Raw genomic sequence first — 13593 nt, 5'->3', positions numbered from 1 at the left:
CGACACAATTGCTGGGGACGATTTTTAAAGTTTATGAAAGTGGCACAGTAAACACTTTTCCCACTGCACATCCACTTTTTTGCACATACTACCTCAATTTTTTTATTAGTCGTTTGCCTTATATGTATATATATATTTACTGGATTGCTGTTTTTGCACTGAACACTTTTTGTGTAACTGTTAATTCATTGTAATAAAATGAAAAAAAAATTGTTGCAGTCTCTTTTCTTTGGTTCTATGAATTGTAAAGCTGGTATACATATATATATTTTAATGTACTACTGATGCTTGATAGCACAACTTAAAGTATTAACCTGCTTCTTTAATTACAAACAAGTGTGGGTTTAACGAGATAATGCACATTTTCTTCTTGCAGTGGTTCAGTTGGAATTTGAATAGGTTACACTTATAAGAAAAAAACCCATCAAATTAAGGGTTTTGTTATAACTTGGGCCCCTGATGATAAGCATAAGTTCAGTTGGGCTTGCTGTCAGGCTTGAATTTCAGTGCAAGTTTCTTCAATTTTGCAAACCTGACCCAAGCTTTGAAAACAATGGTAGCATTTTTGAACTACTAACCATGCACACCCTTACTTGTCACTGATCCAAACTCTATTTATATATATTTAAACCATCAATTTCCTTCCACAGAAGCACTCCCCAAAATGTGGGCCACTGATTGCATAGGAAATGTATTAAAATAGGATACTAAGGGTCAAGGAATCTGGTGAGGATTCTCCTGACTCTCTTTCCACCTCCTTCATTACAGTCGGTGATGTAGTTGTTGCTCTGTGTGGGAGGCTGGCAGTCTTTGTCACAGTGAATGGCTCCAGAAACACTATGTTCGTCGAGAGTCTCCTTATTTACCTCACAGTAATTGTGTAGAACAAAGCATGCATATATAACATGGGGCAAGTCGCGTATATTAATGTCCATAGGCCTTCTGAGTGATGCAAACCTGGCTTTGAGCCGCCCGAACGCACACTCGATAACCATGCGGGCTCTACAGAGACAAAGTCCAAAGTATTGTTCTTGGGGAGTGGATCCACCATTGCAGTACTCCTTCATTAAGTAGGGCATTAGAGGGTAAGCAGGGTCACCCAAAAGATAAATGGGTATGGCCTCTTCGTCGTCCAAAATCTTCTTCTCCATGGATGGGATCTTTCCGGTCTTTAAGTGTGTATTTACCTTAGAATTGGCAAAAACACGTGCATCATGGACACTTCCAGGCCACTTTATGACAACATCCATGAATCGGTAATTGTAGTCACATACAGCTTGAACGTTGATGGAGTACTTTCCCTTCCTGTTGAGATAATCCGTGGAGTTTACAGAGGGCTGTTTAATTTCGATATGAGTCCCATCCACAGCCCCTAAACACTGAGGCATACCATGAGCACGTTGAAATCCGGAAACCAATGCCTCAACTTTGGACTCACAGAATGGAAGCTTGATATATTTTGGACCAAGGTGAGACGTAATAGCTTTGCATGTTCGTCTCACGATGATCGACACAGTCGCTCGTGATAATCCAAAGGCATTTGCAGTTTTTCGTAGCCGTCCTTCGTCACTCAGATAATATAGCGTGCACGCCACTTTTTTCAGAACCCCGACTGGTGCTCTCATATTCGTCATTTCCCCCTCAATGTAAGGACGAAGTTCTTCGGTGAGAGCAACAAGAGAGGCTTGAGACATGCGGAAGTTTTCCGTCCATGCTTGCTCGTCGACAGTGCCATTCACAAAGTTATCCCACCAGCAGCTTGTCCTCCCCGGTCTGGTCCAACACCGTTTCCTAACTGTCCTCCTTCGGTGGTACGTTAGGGGTTGACTCAGGCATTGGCGAATATAAGAAATGCGTCTCCGCTGGTCAGAGTGTAGACGCAGTAAGTCTAACTTTTGGTGGAGAAGCGACAGCAAACTGAGCACAGTTAGCAGCACGTATGTTGTTCTGAAATCGGCCATTATTGTTGTGGTTGTTCCCTCTTTTTCTGCAGCTTTATTGTGTCATAGAGGCTGGCAAACCAGCTTGGAGGCGCATTACCGCCACCAACTGGCCTGGAGTGGGTTAACTGGCGGTTCTTGGCTGCGCGCGCATCCGGTGACGTCATATTTTACCCCGGAACGCTTCGATTCGCGTTAACACGGAGCTGAAATGCGGAGCGTATCGATAACATTCCACCCTGGACCCTGGTATCAAAAGTTTCCGGATTCAGGCACTCTAGGCACCGTTTCCATGTCAACAGAAGGTAAAACATGCAGGATTCCGGCCTTCGAGGACCAGGATTTTTTTTTTTTTTTTAATTTATTGGCAAAACATTCAAAAATAACAGTACAACAGTGCCTTATAACAAACATGGCGTTGTGAATGTGCATCGGCAACGAATGGGAACAATTAAATTTCAAGAAATAGAGAGATAGAGAAAAAAGAAACAAAATCAGTCTGCAAGGGGAGGTTAGTTCATTGTTCATTTGAGTCCAGGGGAATGTCACATAAATAAGAGTGAAGTTTTACAGCTTTGGGTCTTTTCATACATTTTAAGGATTCCAAGTACAGTTTGAGTTCACAAACACAAAAGTTGGGTGGGCATTTTTGACATTTGCTTTTGTGAATACAGAATTTAGCAATACATAAAATCACATTAATACAGAGTTCTTCTTTTTTGTTATTTACCAGAACACCAAATGTTATGTCATCTCTCGTAAAATAATATGTAGATGAAGGAAATATTTCTTTTAACCAATTTTGTAAGTCTGTCCAAAACACTTGCACCATACGACAAAAGAAAAATAAATGGTCTGTTGTTTCAATATCGGTATTGCAGAATGTACAACTGTTATCCTGTACATTGAAACGAAGTCTAAGTAACTCTTTTGATGGGTAGATATCATTCATTATTTTGAAGTGTGTTTCTTTGGCTTTGGGAGCTATAGGAAAGGATAAATACATTGTTCTTAGCTTTGAAATTGTACTTTTGTCGAATTTGAACAAAATGTCCTCGAGGACCAGGATTGGTGACCCCTGCTGTAGACTGTAGCGTCAGCAGGCTCCTCCCCTTCCCTACCAGCAGGTAAAGCTGCTGTGGATGGCCTTAGATTGGATTCTTTAGTAAAGAGAGCACAAATACAGGAAACAAATGCATAAAACGTTGTTGGACCAGTTCAAGTAGTTGACTCGTGCCCTCCATACACATTCACTGATTCCTTATTAGTTAACATCGGGTCTACGTCACGCCTGACAGAAGCCCCTGTGGTCCAAAAGTGTCCGCTTTGTAAGAGAGTAGGCAAATTTATGAACAGGAAAGTGAAAGTATGTCATAAACCATGCTGATACGTATCTTTGCACAATTTTCAGTGGATATACGGAAATTTGGGACCTATTGTTGTGGGTATACGGTGTATACCTGTGTATCACATAGACTACACCACTGGTGTTACCTTTTTTAATTCGGTGCTTTGCTTAAATTCCTGGTGTGTCTACTCACAAAGTTGCCACATCCTCTATAGATAAAGGTTTGTGTGTTATTTATTAATTATTTAATTTTATTGGGTGTATTTTTATTCTTTATTGTGTGCTTCTGTTATTCTTCTGTTTTTTTACTATACTTAACGCTGCTGCAAAAAAGCAATTTCCCAATTTGGGATTAACCCATAAAGACCCACTGATACTTTTGTGTCAGTTCCCAAATAGATTTTTCCCTATTTATAAACTTTCCAAAGTGATTTATCACCATTTATTGTAATATTATCCTCTTTATTTTAAGTTTTTTCAGTGTAAATCATGTATTTTCCTATATTTAATTCACTGATCATGCAGATGTTCATTAAAGCTCAGAGTAAATTCAAAGGTTATTATAGCAAATCAGAAAAAAATTGAGGGATAAGTTATGTTTTCAGCAAAAATATCATTGATTAAACATAAAACCAAGTGTGTTCATCCACTGTTATTTATTCAACTCCATGGGTTTTACTGGTGAATCAATGTTGTAGAAGATGACGGTATTTCCATGGTAACTACAAAGCCTCTGAACGTCCAAACAGGTCATATCTGATGACCATGAAAAGACGACAAAACTGCATTTTACACCAATTATTGACATGTATTGATAGGATTAGTGGATCAGTAAGGGTTTAATATTTTAGATCAGTAGATGGTTTTGGTTGATGGTGTGTGTTTGGGTTTTTATGGGTTAATAAAGTATTCATTCAGTCAAAAATAATGTCTAATTTGGATTATTTACAATGGTAATAATTAGGCTGATCATTATGGTCTTACTCAGCGTAGATTATGGGGAGTCCTTTGAGGAAACCCGAGAGGATGTCCCAGCCAGCACTTCCTAAACCACCTCCTCACCTGCACCTGAATTATCAACAAAGGAAGGTCCTCCAGTTGTGGCTGATGATCCTGCACTGTGGCCAAACCTGACTGATGACAGCACTAGGTGTCCACTTGTAAAAAAACAGACCAGTTCAAATCACAGACTTTGATTTTCCTCAAAATTCACAAATGCCCCCAAGTAGATTCACAAAAGACAAATACATTATGATAACCATGAAAAATGGGGAAAAAAATCAGGAGGTCGTGCCTGAGTCTCTGCCTCCTGGAGAGCAGGAGTCTGACGAATTTCAGCATTTGAATTCCAGCATTATTTGAATTTCAACATAATTTATATTTCAGCATTATTTGAATTCAAGCATCACTTGAATTCGAGCATTATTTGAATTCGAGCATTATTTCAAGTTCAGCATTATTTCCATTTCTGAGTCTATGCTTTAATAAGACTTAAAGGTGCAGGAGACTTTCGTGATCAATTTCTCATTAAATCTGTAAAACCTCAGTCATATCCTCAGTATCACGAATCTGTAAGTCTTTCTGTGATTACTCACCTGAATCTCTTGCATTACACCGGAGGTCACTCGGGCATCGTCGGAATTTTGTCATGACGTGCATTGTGGGAAACAAAGGTTCGCGCAGCCACCTGACAGCGGCAGCGTGACCATATGGTATTATATGGATGAAACAAACACGCGGAAACGGCTGGAGGAATATGCATAGAGGGAAGGGAGCTCACGCCGTTTCTGATCGTGTCTGTTCCAGCTGCCACTGTAAGGAGCCTTCACTTCCCACAATCCACGTCGTGACAAAATTCCGAAGATGCCCGAGTGACCTCCCGACTCGGTTTGTAAACACATGGTTTGTTTACGGTGGATGGCACTAAGAAATTGTTCACCGTAATGCCAGAGATTCAGGTGAGTAATCACAGAAAGACTTACAGATTCGTGATACTTAGGCTATGACTGAGGTTTTACAGATTTGATGAAAAATTGGTCACAAAAGTCTGCCGCACCTTTAAAGAACACTCAGTGATGCACATGATAACATGTTAAGCACGTAGCACAATAATCACAAAAAACTACAATAATATTAGTTAATGGATTACTGCCCCAGATACCTTTATATTTTAACACCGGGTAACTATCTTTGCTGCACCATGGGCTTAACTCTACGTGCCTGCAAAGTGCATGACTGCCGGTGTTCTCTATCCTGCTCAGATACCCCGTTAAAATTCAGGTCCAGCCAGCAATGGGGGTTAACTAATATGTTAAAGAAACTTACCACTTAAAGCTGCCAATGGAAAAACACAATAGGAGAATGAAGAAAAAATCCACCAGTAGGCAAGGCTGAAGTTTAAAAAAGGTTAACCCACAATCTGGTTTATTGAAAACAGCAATGATTCACAAAAATCCAAAAATTGTGAGTTGTCAGAGAAGGCAGTTTACCACTAGTATCCCATCAAAGACACTATTCGTCTAACAGATAAAAATCTTCATTACATTTTATAGTATTTAGTGACTCATTGAAGACTTCCATGTTTAGTTACTCCCATATTCAGTTACACAAGTTCAACAAACACTTATGATTGGTTAAAGATTGCTGGGTAAAATGCGTCAGTACAGACGTCAAACAAAACATGTCAGTATATACGTCAATCACTCTGAGCACACACCCATTTGAAAGTTCACTTTAAATTTAACAAGTGCATTGGACATCTGCAAAATCTGCAAAATAGCACTTATGCATTTGACAGTTTGATCAAGGGTCATGCCTTGGTTTGACATTTGCACAGGGAGTTTAGCTTAGATAGCACAGTTTAACCACAAAGAGCTTCAAGAGTTACGCCTTGGTCAAACATTAACGCAGGGAGGCTAGCATTTCTTGACCACAGTAAGTTTCCAAGTTCATAATTCAGATTACACTCAGCTCACCTTAACCACAAAAAATGTCCACGTTGCAAAACAGGCACATTGTGCTGAACGTGACCTTTTCATCACTGTTCAGCACAAAGGTGAAAATACACAAAGTATAAATCAGAATACAACTTAGATTTGCAAATCAAAAACACTCATCAAGCAAAGTACTTGTAACATTTTATTCCTTCTTTTGTTTTTTTTCACACATTATCACTTTGTTTTTGAAATTGAGGTTAGCAGCGTTACAATAGCGTTCAGTACGGAGCCTTTTTGCATGGCCTAGAGCAAGATTCAAAGTCACACTTCATCTGCCATTTAGCATAAGATACATCTCACAAACACATCAAATTAGGACAAAGTCATATTTCACTGATATAAACGTGACAATAACTGAACCTGTACTGACAACATACCTAATTATTAATAAAGTAAGTAATAAAGTAGGATATTTTGAAGCAACCAATAACTGATTTATTCCACTTGAAACCCTGAAAATTGCAGGATACTGTAAATGATTTATAAAGTAAAAATAATATTGTTCCAAATAGCATTCAAGATTTCTTTCAGAGTAAGACAGAGTAATTGTAATTTCAGAGGTTTTTATATTTGTGAATGGACTAAAGTGAGGACAGATGTGAAGTGTAGATGGATTTGGGTTGTGGGTGTGAAATTATGGAATGGACTTGGGTCTTTCTCCAGTGTGGGTATGTTGGTGGATTTTTAGGGAATTACTGTTGGTGAAAGACTTCCCACACTGGTCACAGTTATATGGTTTTACTCCAGTGTGGATGTGTTGGTGATATTTAAGCCCATTCATTTGGATGAAACTCTTTCCGCATTGGCCACAGGCATATGGTTTTTCTCCAGTGTGGAGGCGCTGGTGGATTTTTAGGTCACTTGCTCTGGTGAAAGCATTTCCACACTGGTCACATTTATATGGTCTTTCTCCAGTGTGGACGTGTTGGTGTTGTTTTAGGTAACTTGCTGTGGCAAAAGCATTCCCACACTTGTCACAGTAATATGGTTTTTCTCCAGTGTGGATGTGTTGGTGTTTTTTTAGGTGACTTGTTCTGGTGAAAGTCTTTCCACACAGGTCACAGTAATATGGTTTTTCTCCAGTGTGGATGCGTTGATGTTTTTTTAGGTGACTTCCTGTGGTGAAAGCATTTCCACACTGGTCACACCCATATGGTTTTTCTCCAGAGTGGATGCGTTGGTGTTGTCTTAGGTTACTTGCTCTGCCGAAAGTCTTTCCACACTGGTCACAGGTGGGTCTTCCATCCATGTTTGCTGGAATCAGGTGATCTTTGTCCAGATACAACTTTTAGGTTTCTCTTTAAATCCACCTTTGGTTTCTCTGTACATCAAAACACAAAAAAACAGAAGAGGTGGTCACTGAAATGCAATGGAATGGAACACAACAAACACATCCCTTTCAAACCAGATTAAGCAGACAGACAAAATTAACTACTTAGATAATTAATAGGACATTTTCAAACTTTTAATAACTCAGTCCTCTTATGCTACATGTGAAATTGATGTAGATTTGACAAAGTACAAATGAGTTACAACAATTTCTTGTTTTATAAAAAAAAACCTCAGAATTCGTAGCACCACCACGATCATATGACGTTACCTAAGGTCACCAACTTGGAACGTATTAAATCCTGAACTTAGGGTTTTCTGAGGAAATTTAAGTTGGACATGTTCAATCTGCACATCAAAACACCAAAACATGTCATTTGTTGTTACCAATAGTATGAGTATGATACTGAATATGAGTCAGACTCAATATTGTCATGTCATGTTCAGGGTGTGACTCTTATCAGTTTGGTGCTGATTGGACAAAAAACTGTTGAGTTATACCAGTTTGCTTTTTCTTGGTGATACATCCTAATTCACCGCTGGACCCTGAACACATCAAGTAACGACCGCCCACTATTTGATGGAGATCAGGACTGGGCAAACGAGCTGAATTTGCATTTCAACAGGTTTGAATCTGTCCTGACTCCAGCCCCCACCCATTCAGGTCCCTCTTCACACCTCTTCAGTATGGACCCCCCCCCCCCCAGCTGTTTTATTGCCACCTCTGCCCCTCCCTGTAACAGATGAGCCCCACCAGTCACCGATCACCCCCTCTCCCTCACTATGGACCAGATGAGGAGGGGGCTCAGGGAAACAAAGGCCAGGAGAGCCAACAATTACAACAAATATCAGAAGTACAATGGGGGTGGGGGTTCACCAAGGAGCCAGAACTAAACATTACATTACAACTCCATCTGCCAATAGTCTGCATCATCTCATATCACATCATCTCAACAATAAAAGTAGAAACACAACAATAGCATTACTGATACGAATTCTGCAACATCTGCAAAATAACACAATACAAAACACCAGTTCAAAGAAGCAAAGTAACTGATTCAAACAGCAGCAGATACTCAATGTTAAAAGGACAAACAATATTTGATAAAACCTCACATACAAACAACACATGACTCACTAAGGAGCAAGAACAAAGTGAAGTTTGTTTCATATTACAACTCCATCTACTAATAGTCTGCACATGTACTGAGCAACAGGAGGAAAAATCCTTCCTGATCTCCTGCTCCATACACGACAAATTCAGTCAGACTAGACAGCAGCTATCTGTGAGACATGAACGCACCAAACTCTTCTCTCATCTCTGCTAAAACCATCTTCAAAACAAAAAAGCACACACAAACAATTATACGGTGTATGAAACACCAGGAATACACATTTCTGTAAACCAACAGTCAACCTGGACTATGTTTAAATTAAAACCAAATGAAAGTTGCAAAAGTTCCCTCTTTATAAATCTAGGATTAACCACCATTTCACAAACTACAGACCTGTTTCAGTTCGACCTCAATTCTCACAAATTCTAGAAAAAACTATTCAGTAAAGGGTTGGACAAATTCATAGATAAACATAAAGCAGAGCAGCATTCACTGGCATTAATAGACTCAACAGAGGAAATCAGCAATTCAATAAATCCAAACCATCCCACAGTTGGAGTATTCACTGACCTCAGAAAAGCTTTTCAGTTCTAAAGATCCAATCTGTGACCCAGCAGCTCCAGAAGGTCTGTATGATGGCTCTGCATTTCCAGGATTTCATCCACTGAGGCAGGAAATCTACAAGTGGAACAAACAAACAGCAGACATGACTTGAACATCCTCCACTAGGGTTTGTCAACGGGGGTGGGACCGCCCCCCAGGGGGCGTTCTGGATGAGAAAGCTGAGAGGGGGGTGCTCAGGCACAAACGGGGGCGTTAGTCACTGTTATTCAACACAATGTAGAAGTATCTATAACAGAACAAACTCTGTTCTATTGAACAGGAAATAAGATTCAACTATGTATTTTGGGCGGAATTACAAATACCAGCTCTGCTGTTCCTACTACAGCCATGTTATCTCCATAGCAACGGCCCTAAACAAACTCCTATGCAGCGCATAGAAAACAACTGGAGCATGTTCATGCAGCGCGAGGACTGAAAAGGAAATCTATCCAAACTCACGTGACCGTCTCCGCTTCACTGCACGAGAGTTAGGAGCTCCGGTACCGGCTAACTGTAGCGGAGAGCACCGAGATATCCAGGAGGAAAAAGACTTGGGTAGATTTGAGCTCAAACTGCTCCTAAGTATCAAAAGATGAGAACCTGTGTCCAAACCCACCGACTAACATCGAGTAGAATGAAGCTGGATGAACCCTAATGATGTTTGGAGATGTGCCAAGGCTTCGAAGCGCGTGTCGAGTAATGAAGGGGGCGTTTCCGCGAAGCGCGTGTCAAGGCCTGCTTCATTTAGGGGAGGAGCTGAAAATGATGACGTTCGAAGCCTCGCTGCCCGGCTGTACCACGTGACTGCTTCGCGCAGTGGTTTAGGAGTAGTTCTATGTGATTCAGGTTTGACAGCAGAATAAACCCCTCAGGCTCCATTCAAAATGTGGGTTTTTGATTGAGAGTTCCGGTCAGTGCAGAGTTTGAACAGAGTTGAGATACTAGAGTTTGGGTAGCATTTATATAGTTTGGAGATTGTTTGAAGAGTTTAGAGCGAGAGATCATTTGAAGATTTAGGAGAGTGAGAAGAGAAGGATGAGTAAGAGGATGGAGCCAGGTAAGAGGAGGAGGATTTCCCCTGTGTGGGAACATTTGGATTTGAAATCTCCTAATAAGGTAAACTAAATCTAACATTATTTCAGACACATAAGGTTTGCTTATCTGGAGAACTGGGAGAGACAAAAATTACTGTACCCCAATTTATATAATGTTGTTCTTGTGTATCTTCTGTATCATGTGAAAGGGTGTTTTGAAACACCAGAGAGGTTGTGTCAAAAAAAAAAAAAAAAAAATCACTTCAAACCAAACCAAAAACTGTTGAGAAACTGATCTTTCTGAATAAAAATAAATAAAATGTCCCCTGTCCTGCACATCATTGTCCAAGTTACACAAGTATGTTCAGTGCCCTCTTCCTAGTTCCACAAGTACTTTGACTGTCCTCTGCCTGTTTAAGTCATGACATTTTCCTAAAGTGACAAAAAAAACAACAACATGGAGTGTATGCACGTGACGTCACTGCTGGTGGAAGTCACCGCGGTTACGTCCACTGAGTGGCAGAAAGAGGGAGATGAGTAGCGACTTTGGCTTGAATACTGCAAAAACTTTAGAACAATCTAAAAAATGGGGAAGAGCTGTTGTGCCATTGATTGCACAAATAGGTTTAAAAAGCGCTCGGAGCTATCGTTTTGGCGGCGACCTAAAGTCAAAGACAGAAGAAGCAGATGGATCGTTGCAATTCATAGAAATAACTGGATTTCAGACAACGAAACCTGGATTTGTGTCAGGTAACATTAATTTATGCTGAGTTCTTGCGTAAAATCATACCTTAAATTACATATCGTTTTGGCTAACGTTACTTCTTAGGAAAGCTCTTAATGTTAGCATCTGTCATTTAGTTCTATATTTCATAACTGAAACATTTTTGTCTTCAGTTGTGTGATTCTGAACCTTGTGCTCTACATAATTTGTAAACTAGCTTAAACTGAGGCTAACTTTGTTTTCCAAATAAGGGGCTACTCTAGCACAAAACTGTTGTAGCTGTGTTGTATCAAGTATTTGATGTTAATTCTACTTAAATATCAAAAGTACCAGTAGATCATCCACTCACTTGGGTCAATACTAAGGGTTCATCTCCAGTAAATCAGTAGTGAACTGTGAGCACTACTGCTGGGCCTTTACCTTGGCAATCACCGCCAAGAAAATACGTCTGCACTGACATAAAACCTCAAAAACAATAGTATGTTGAATTGAAAGCACTCACAGGCTAGAATCCTCTAATTAACGACGACGAGGACGTCAACAACTCTTTGGCTTTTGGATGCTTTCAGCCTTTGCATTGGGTATTTTCCCGGCGTTGAACTCAGGTTCATTTAAATGTCAGGATACGTGATTTCTGGCCACATATCAATGTTCGTAGACCACTTGTTGTTTGGTAGCTTGTATGGATCCATGTCCAGTCCAATTGTCTTTAATTTCATGTTATATTCCACATTTTTCCCGGTCTCGCTGTAGTTACTGCTATACTCCACCGTGTTGAGCCGGTTTGTTTTTGCCACTCCGTCTGACTTAGAGGGGCGTGGCCCAAGGCGGAAGTGACGCATGTGCATTCCCTCTATACAACTTCCCACTTGTGATACTACCATTTGGGGGAAATTTACACACACAGAATACATTCAAAAATATTTTATTAATCACATATGTGATATTTTATGTAGAGAAATTATTTGGTCATACATTTTTAGTTATTCATAGTCATTCCTAAGAGCCATAACAGACCCAAAAATTCAATGCATCACTCATTCTGTGGTTCAGATCCAGCTGCCTGTGATTCTACACATGGCCAGTAGGTGGTTTCGTGTGCATATGAAGCCTCGAGAAATGAACCCTTTCTCGAACCAATTCGCTCAGGTGGTTCGATGCCTCATGAGGCTTCATCTCACCATCTGGAGCTGATGTAAAAAAAATATACATGGTGGAAGTTGTTTCAGAATAAAGCTCTTCATTCTAGTGTAAGATGTTATGAGAACAGAAAGTCACAGTTTGACAAAAATAATGAAATAAAATAAGAAACACACACAACAACACAACCTGGTGCACATATGATCTAAAAATGAGCAGGAATTTCCTAAAACAAGTCACATATCTGAGTTTATTTTCAGTGCAAAATTAGCAGTTTTTTGTGAGGATTTAATACTTTTTTCTCAACATACGTGTGAAAACACTGTAAAACCTGTAAAAACACTCAGTTTGGATTGTTGATGGAATAAATGAAATGTACTAGTATGTTCTGACACTTTCTGATGTGAATAAACTGATAATGACAAGTGGAATGTTGGAACTCTGATCAGTATCAGGTGGAGAACACAGACCGGGACGTGAAATATATGAAATGGTGGGTTTGTTTTTATTTTATCAGCAGAACAAACTTTGGATTAGAATCAGAAAAAAAACTGTAAATGAGGTTTTTACTCCATTTAATAATTATAATGAATTTTGTAATAAATCCAAATGTTTTTTTTTACTGTAAATATCAATGTAATGTAAATCAGAGTCAGATTTGTAATAATTCTTCATTTAAGCAACAAAACAACATGTTACACAAACTCTGGACATGAATGAATGAATGAATGAATGTGAACATTTTACTGCTGAAAGATGCTTAAGTATCTAAAAACAGATGGAAATAACATTCACAAGCCTTTATGACTAAAATATCGTAATTCCACCAGTAAACAGGTGTTTATGGATGTAAATGTACAAAGGATAAAATTATAATGTTAGGAAAAAATATATAATTTTATGAGTAAAGAGTCAAAATTCTTTCCAACTTTCAGCCCAAAAGATGAATTGAATGCAGACGTGGAGGCTATTCCCCAGATATTTCCACCTCTTTATGACTTTTCTCCAAACATTCTGTCTTTATTCTGTAAATACGCTCCTTTAAAGTCATGGTCATTTTCAGCCTAAAGCCATAATCCTCTCACTTTGTAAAAATGCTGATGAGTTATTGTGGAGGCGTCGTCTCCGTTAGTGATTTCTTCAAACATCTTCTTCCCTGAAACTATTGGTCAAATTCATTTCAATTTCATCTGTATCTTCTTTGGGACAATGTTTACAAAGTTTGTTCACAGTTTGGAAAAATGTAGATTTTTGAAATATTCTAAATGTTCCTTTCCTTCTAATGGTCCATATTTTGATGGTTTCTAACATGTAAATGGTTCCAGATATCAGTCTAGTTCCTATTGATCACTGATAGAAGTCAT

At 39.3% G+C, this 13593-nt stretch overlaps 3 protein-coding genes across 3 annotated transcripts in view; all 3 read right to left on the bottom strand.

The window, feature by feature from the left end:
* Positions 1 to 13593, bottom strand: part of LOC115431685 (zinc finger protein 271-like) — a 145695-nt gene that overhangs the window by 23388 nt on the left and 108714 nt on the right. The gene's annotated exons all lie outside the window — the stretch shown is intronic.
* On the bottom strand, positions 708 to 1694 carry LOC115431680 (protein ALP1-like). The gene has a single exon (XM_030152296.1). It carries the CDS (start codon positions 1692 to 1694, stop codon positions 708 to 710), a length of 987 nt encoding a protein of 328 aa, XP_030008156.1.
* The window catches only part of LOC115431679 (zinc finger protein 664-like), a gene marked incomplete at its 3' end in the record, with an annotated part of 114913 nt that continues 108280 nt past the window's right edge, over positions 6961 to 13593 (bottom strand). Inside the window, exon 2 of the mRNA XM_030152280.1 lies at positions 6961 to 7607. Coding sequence (XP_030008140.1) covers positions 6961 to 7533 — 573 coding nt within the window. The remainder of the gene's footprint in view (positions 7608 to 13593) is intronic.

Source organism: Sphaeramia orbicularis, chromosome 2 (assembly GCF_902148855.1).
Source record: "Sphaeramia orbicularis chromosome 2, fSphaOr1.1, whole genome shotgun sequence".
NCBI lineage: Eukaryota > Metazoa > Chordata > Actinopteri > Kurtiformes > Apogonidae > Sphaeramia > Sphaeramia orbicularis.
This window is presented reverse-complemented; position numbering and strand designations above follow the sequence as displayed.

What these genes read in the sequence shown, in the direction of transcription:
- LOC115431680 (XM_030152296.1), bottom strand. Translation starts at nt 1,694, where the DNA reads ATGTCTCAAGCCTCTCTTGTTGCTCTCACCGAAGAACTTCGTCCTTAC.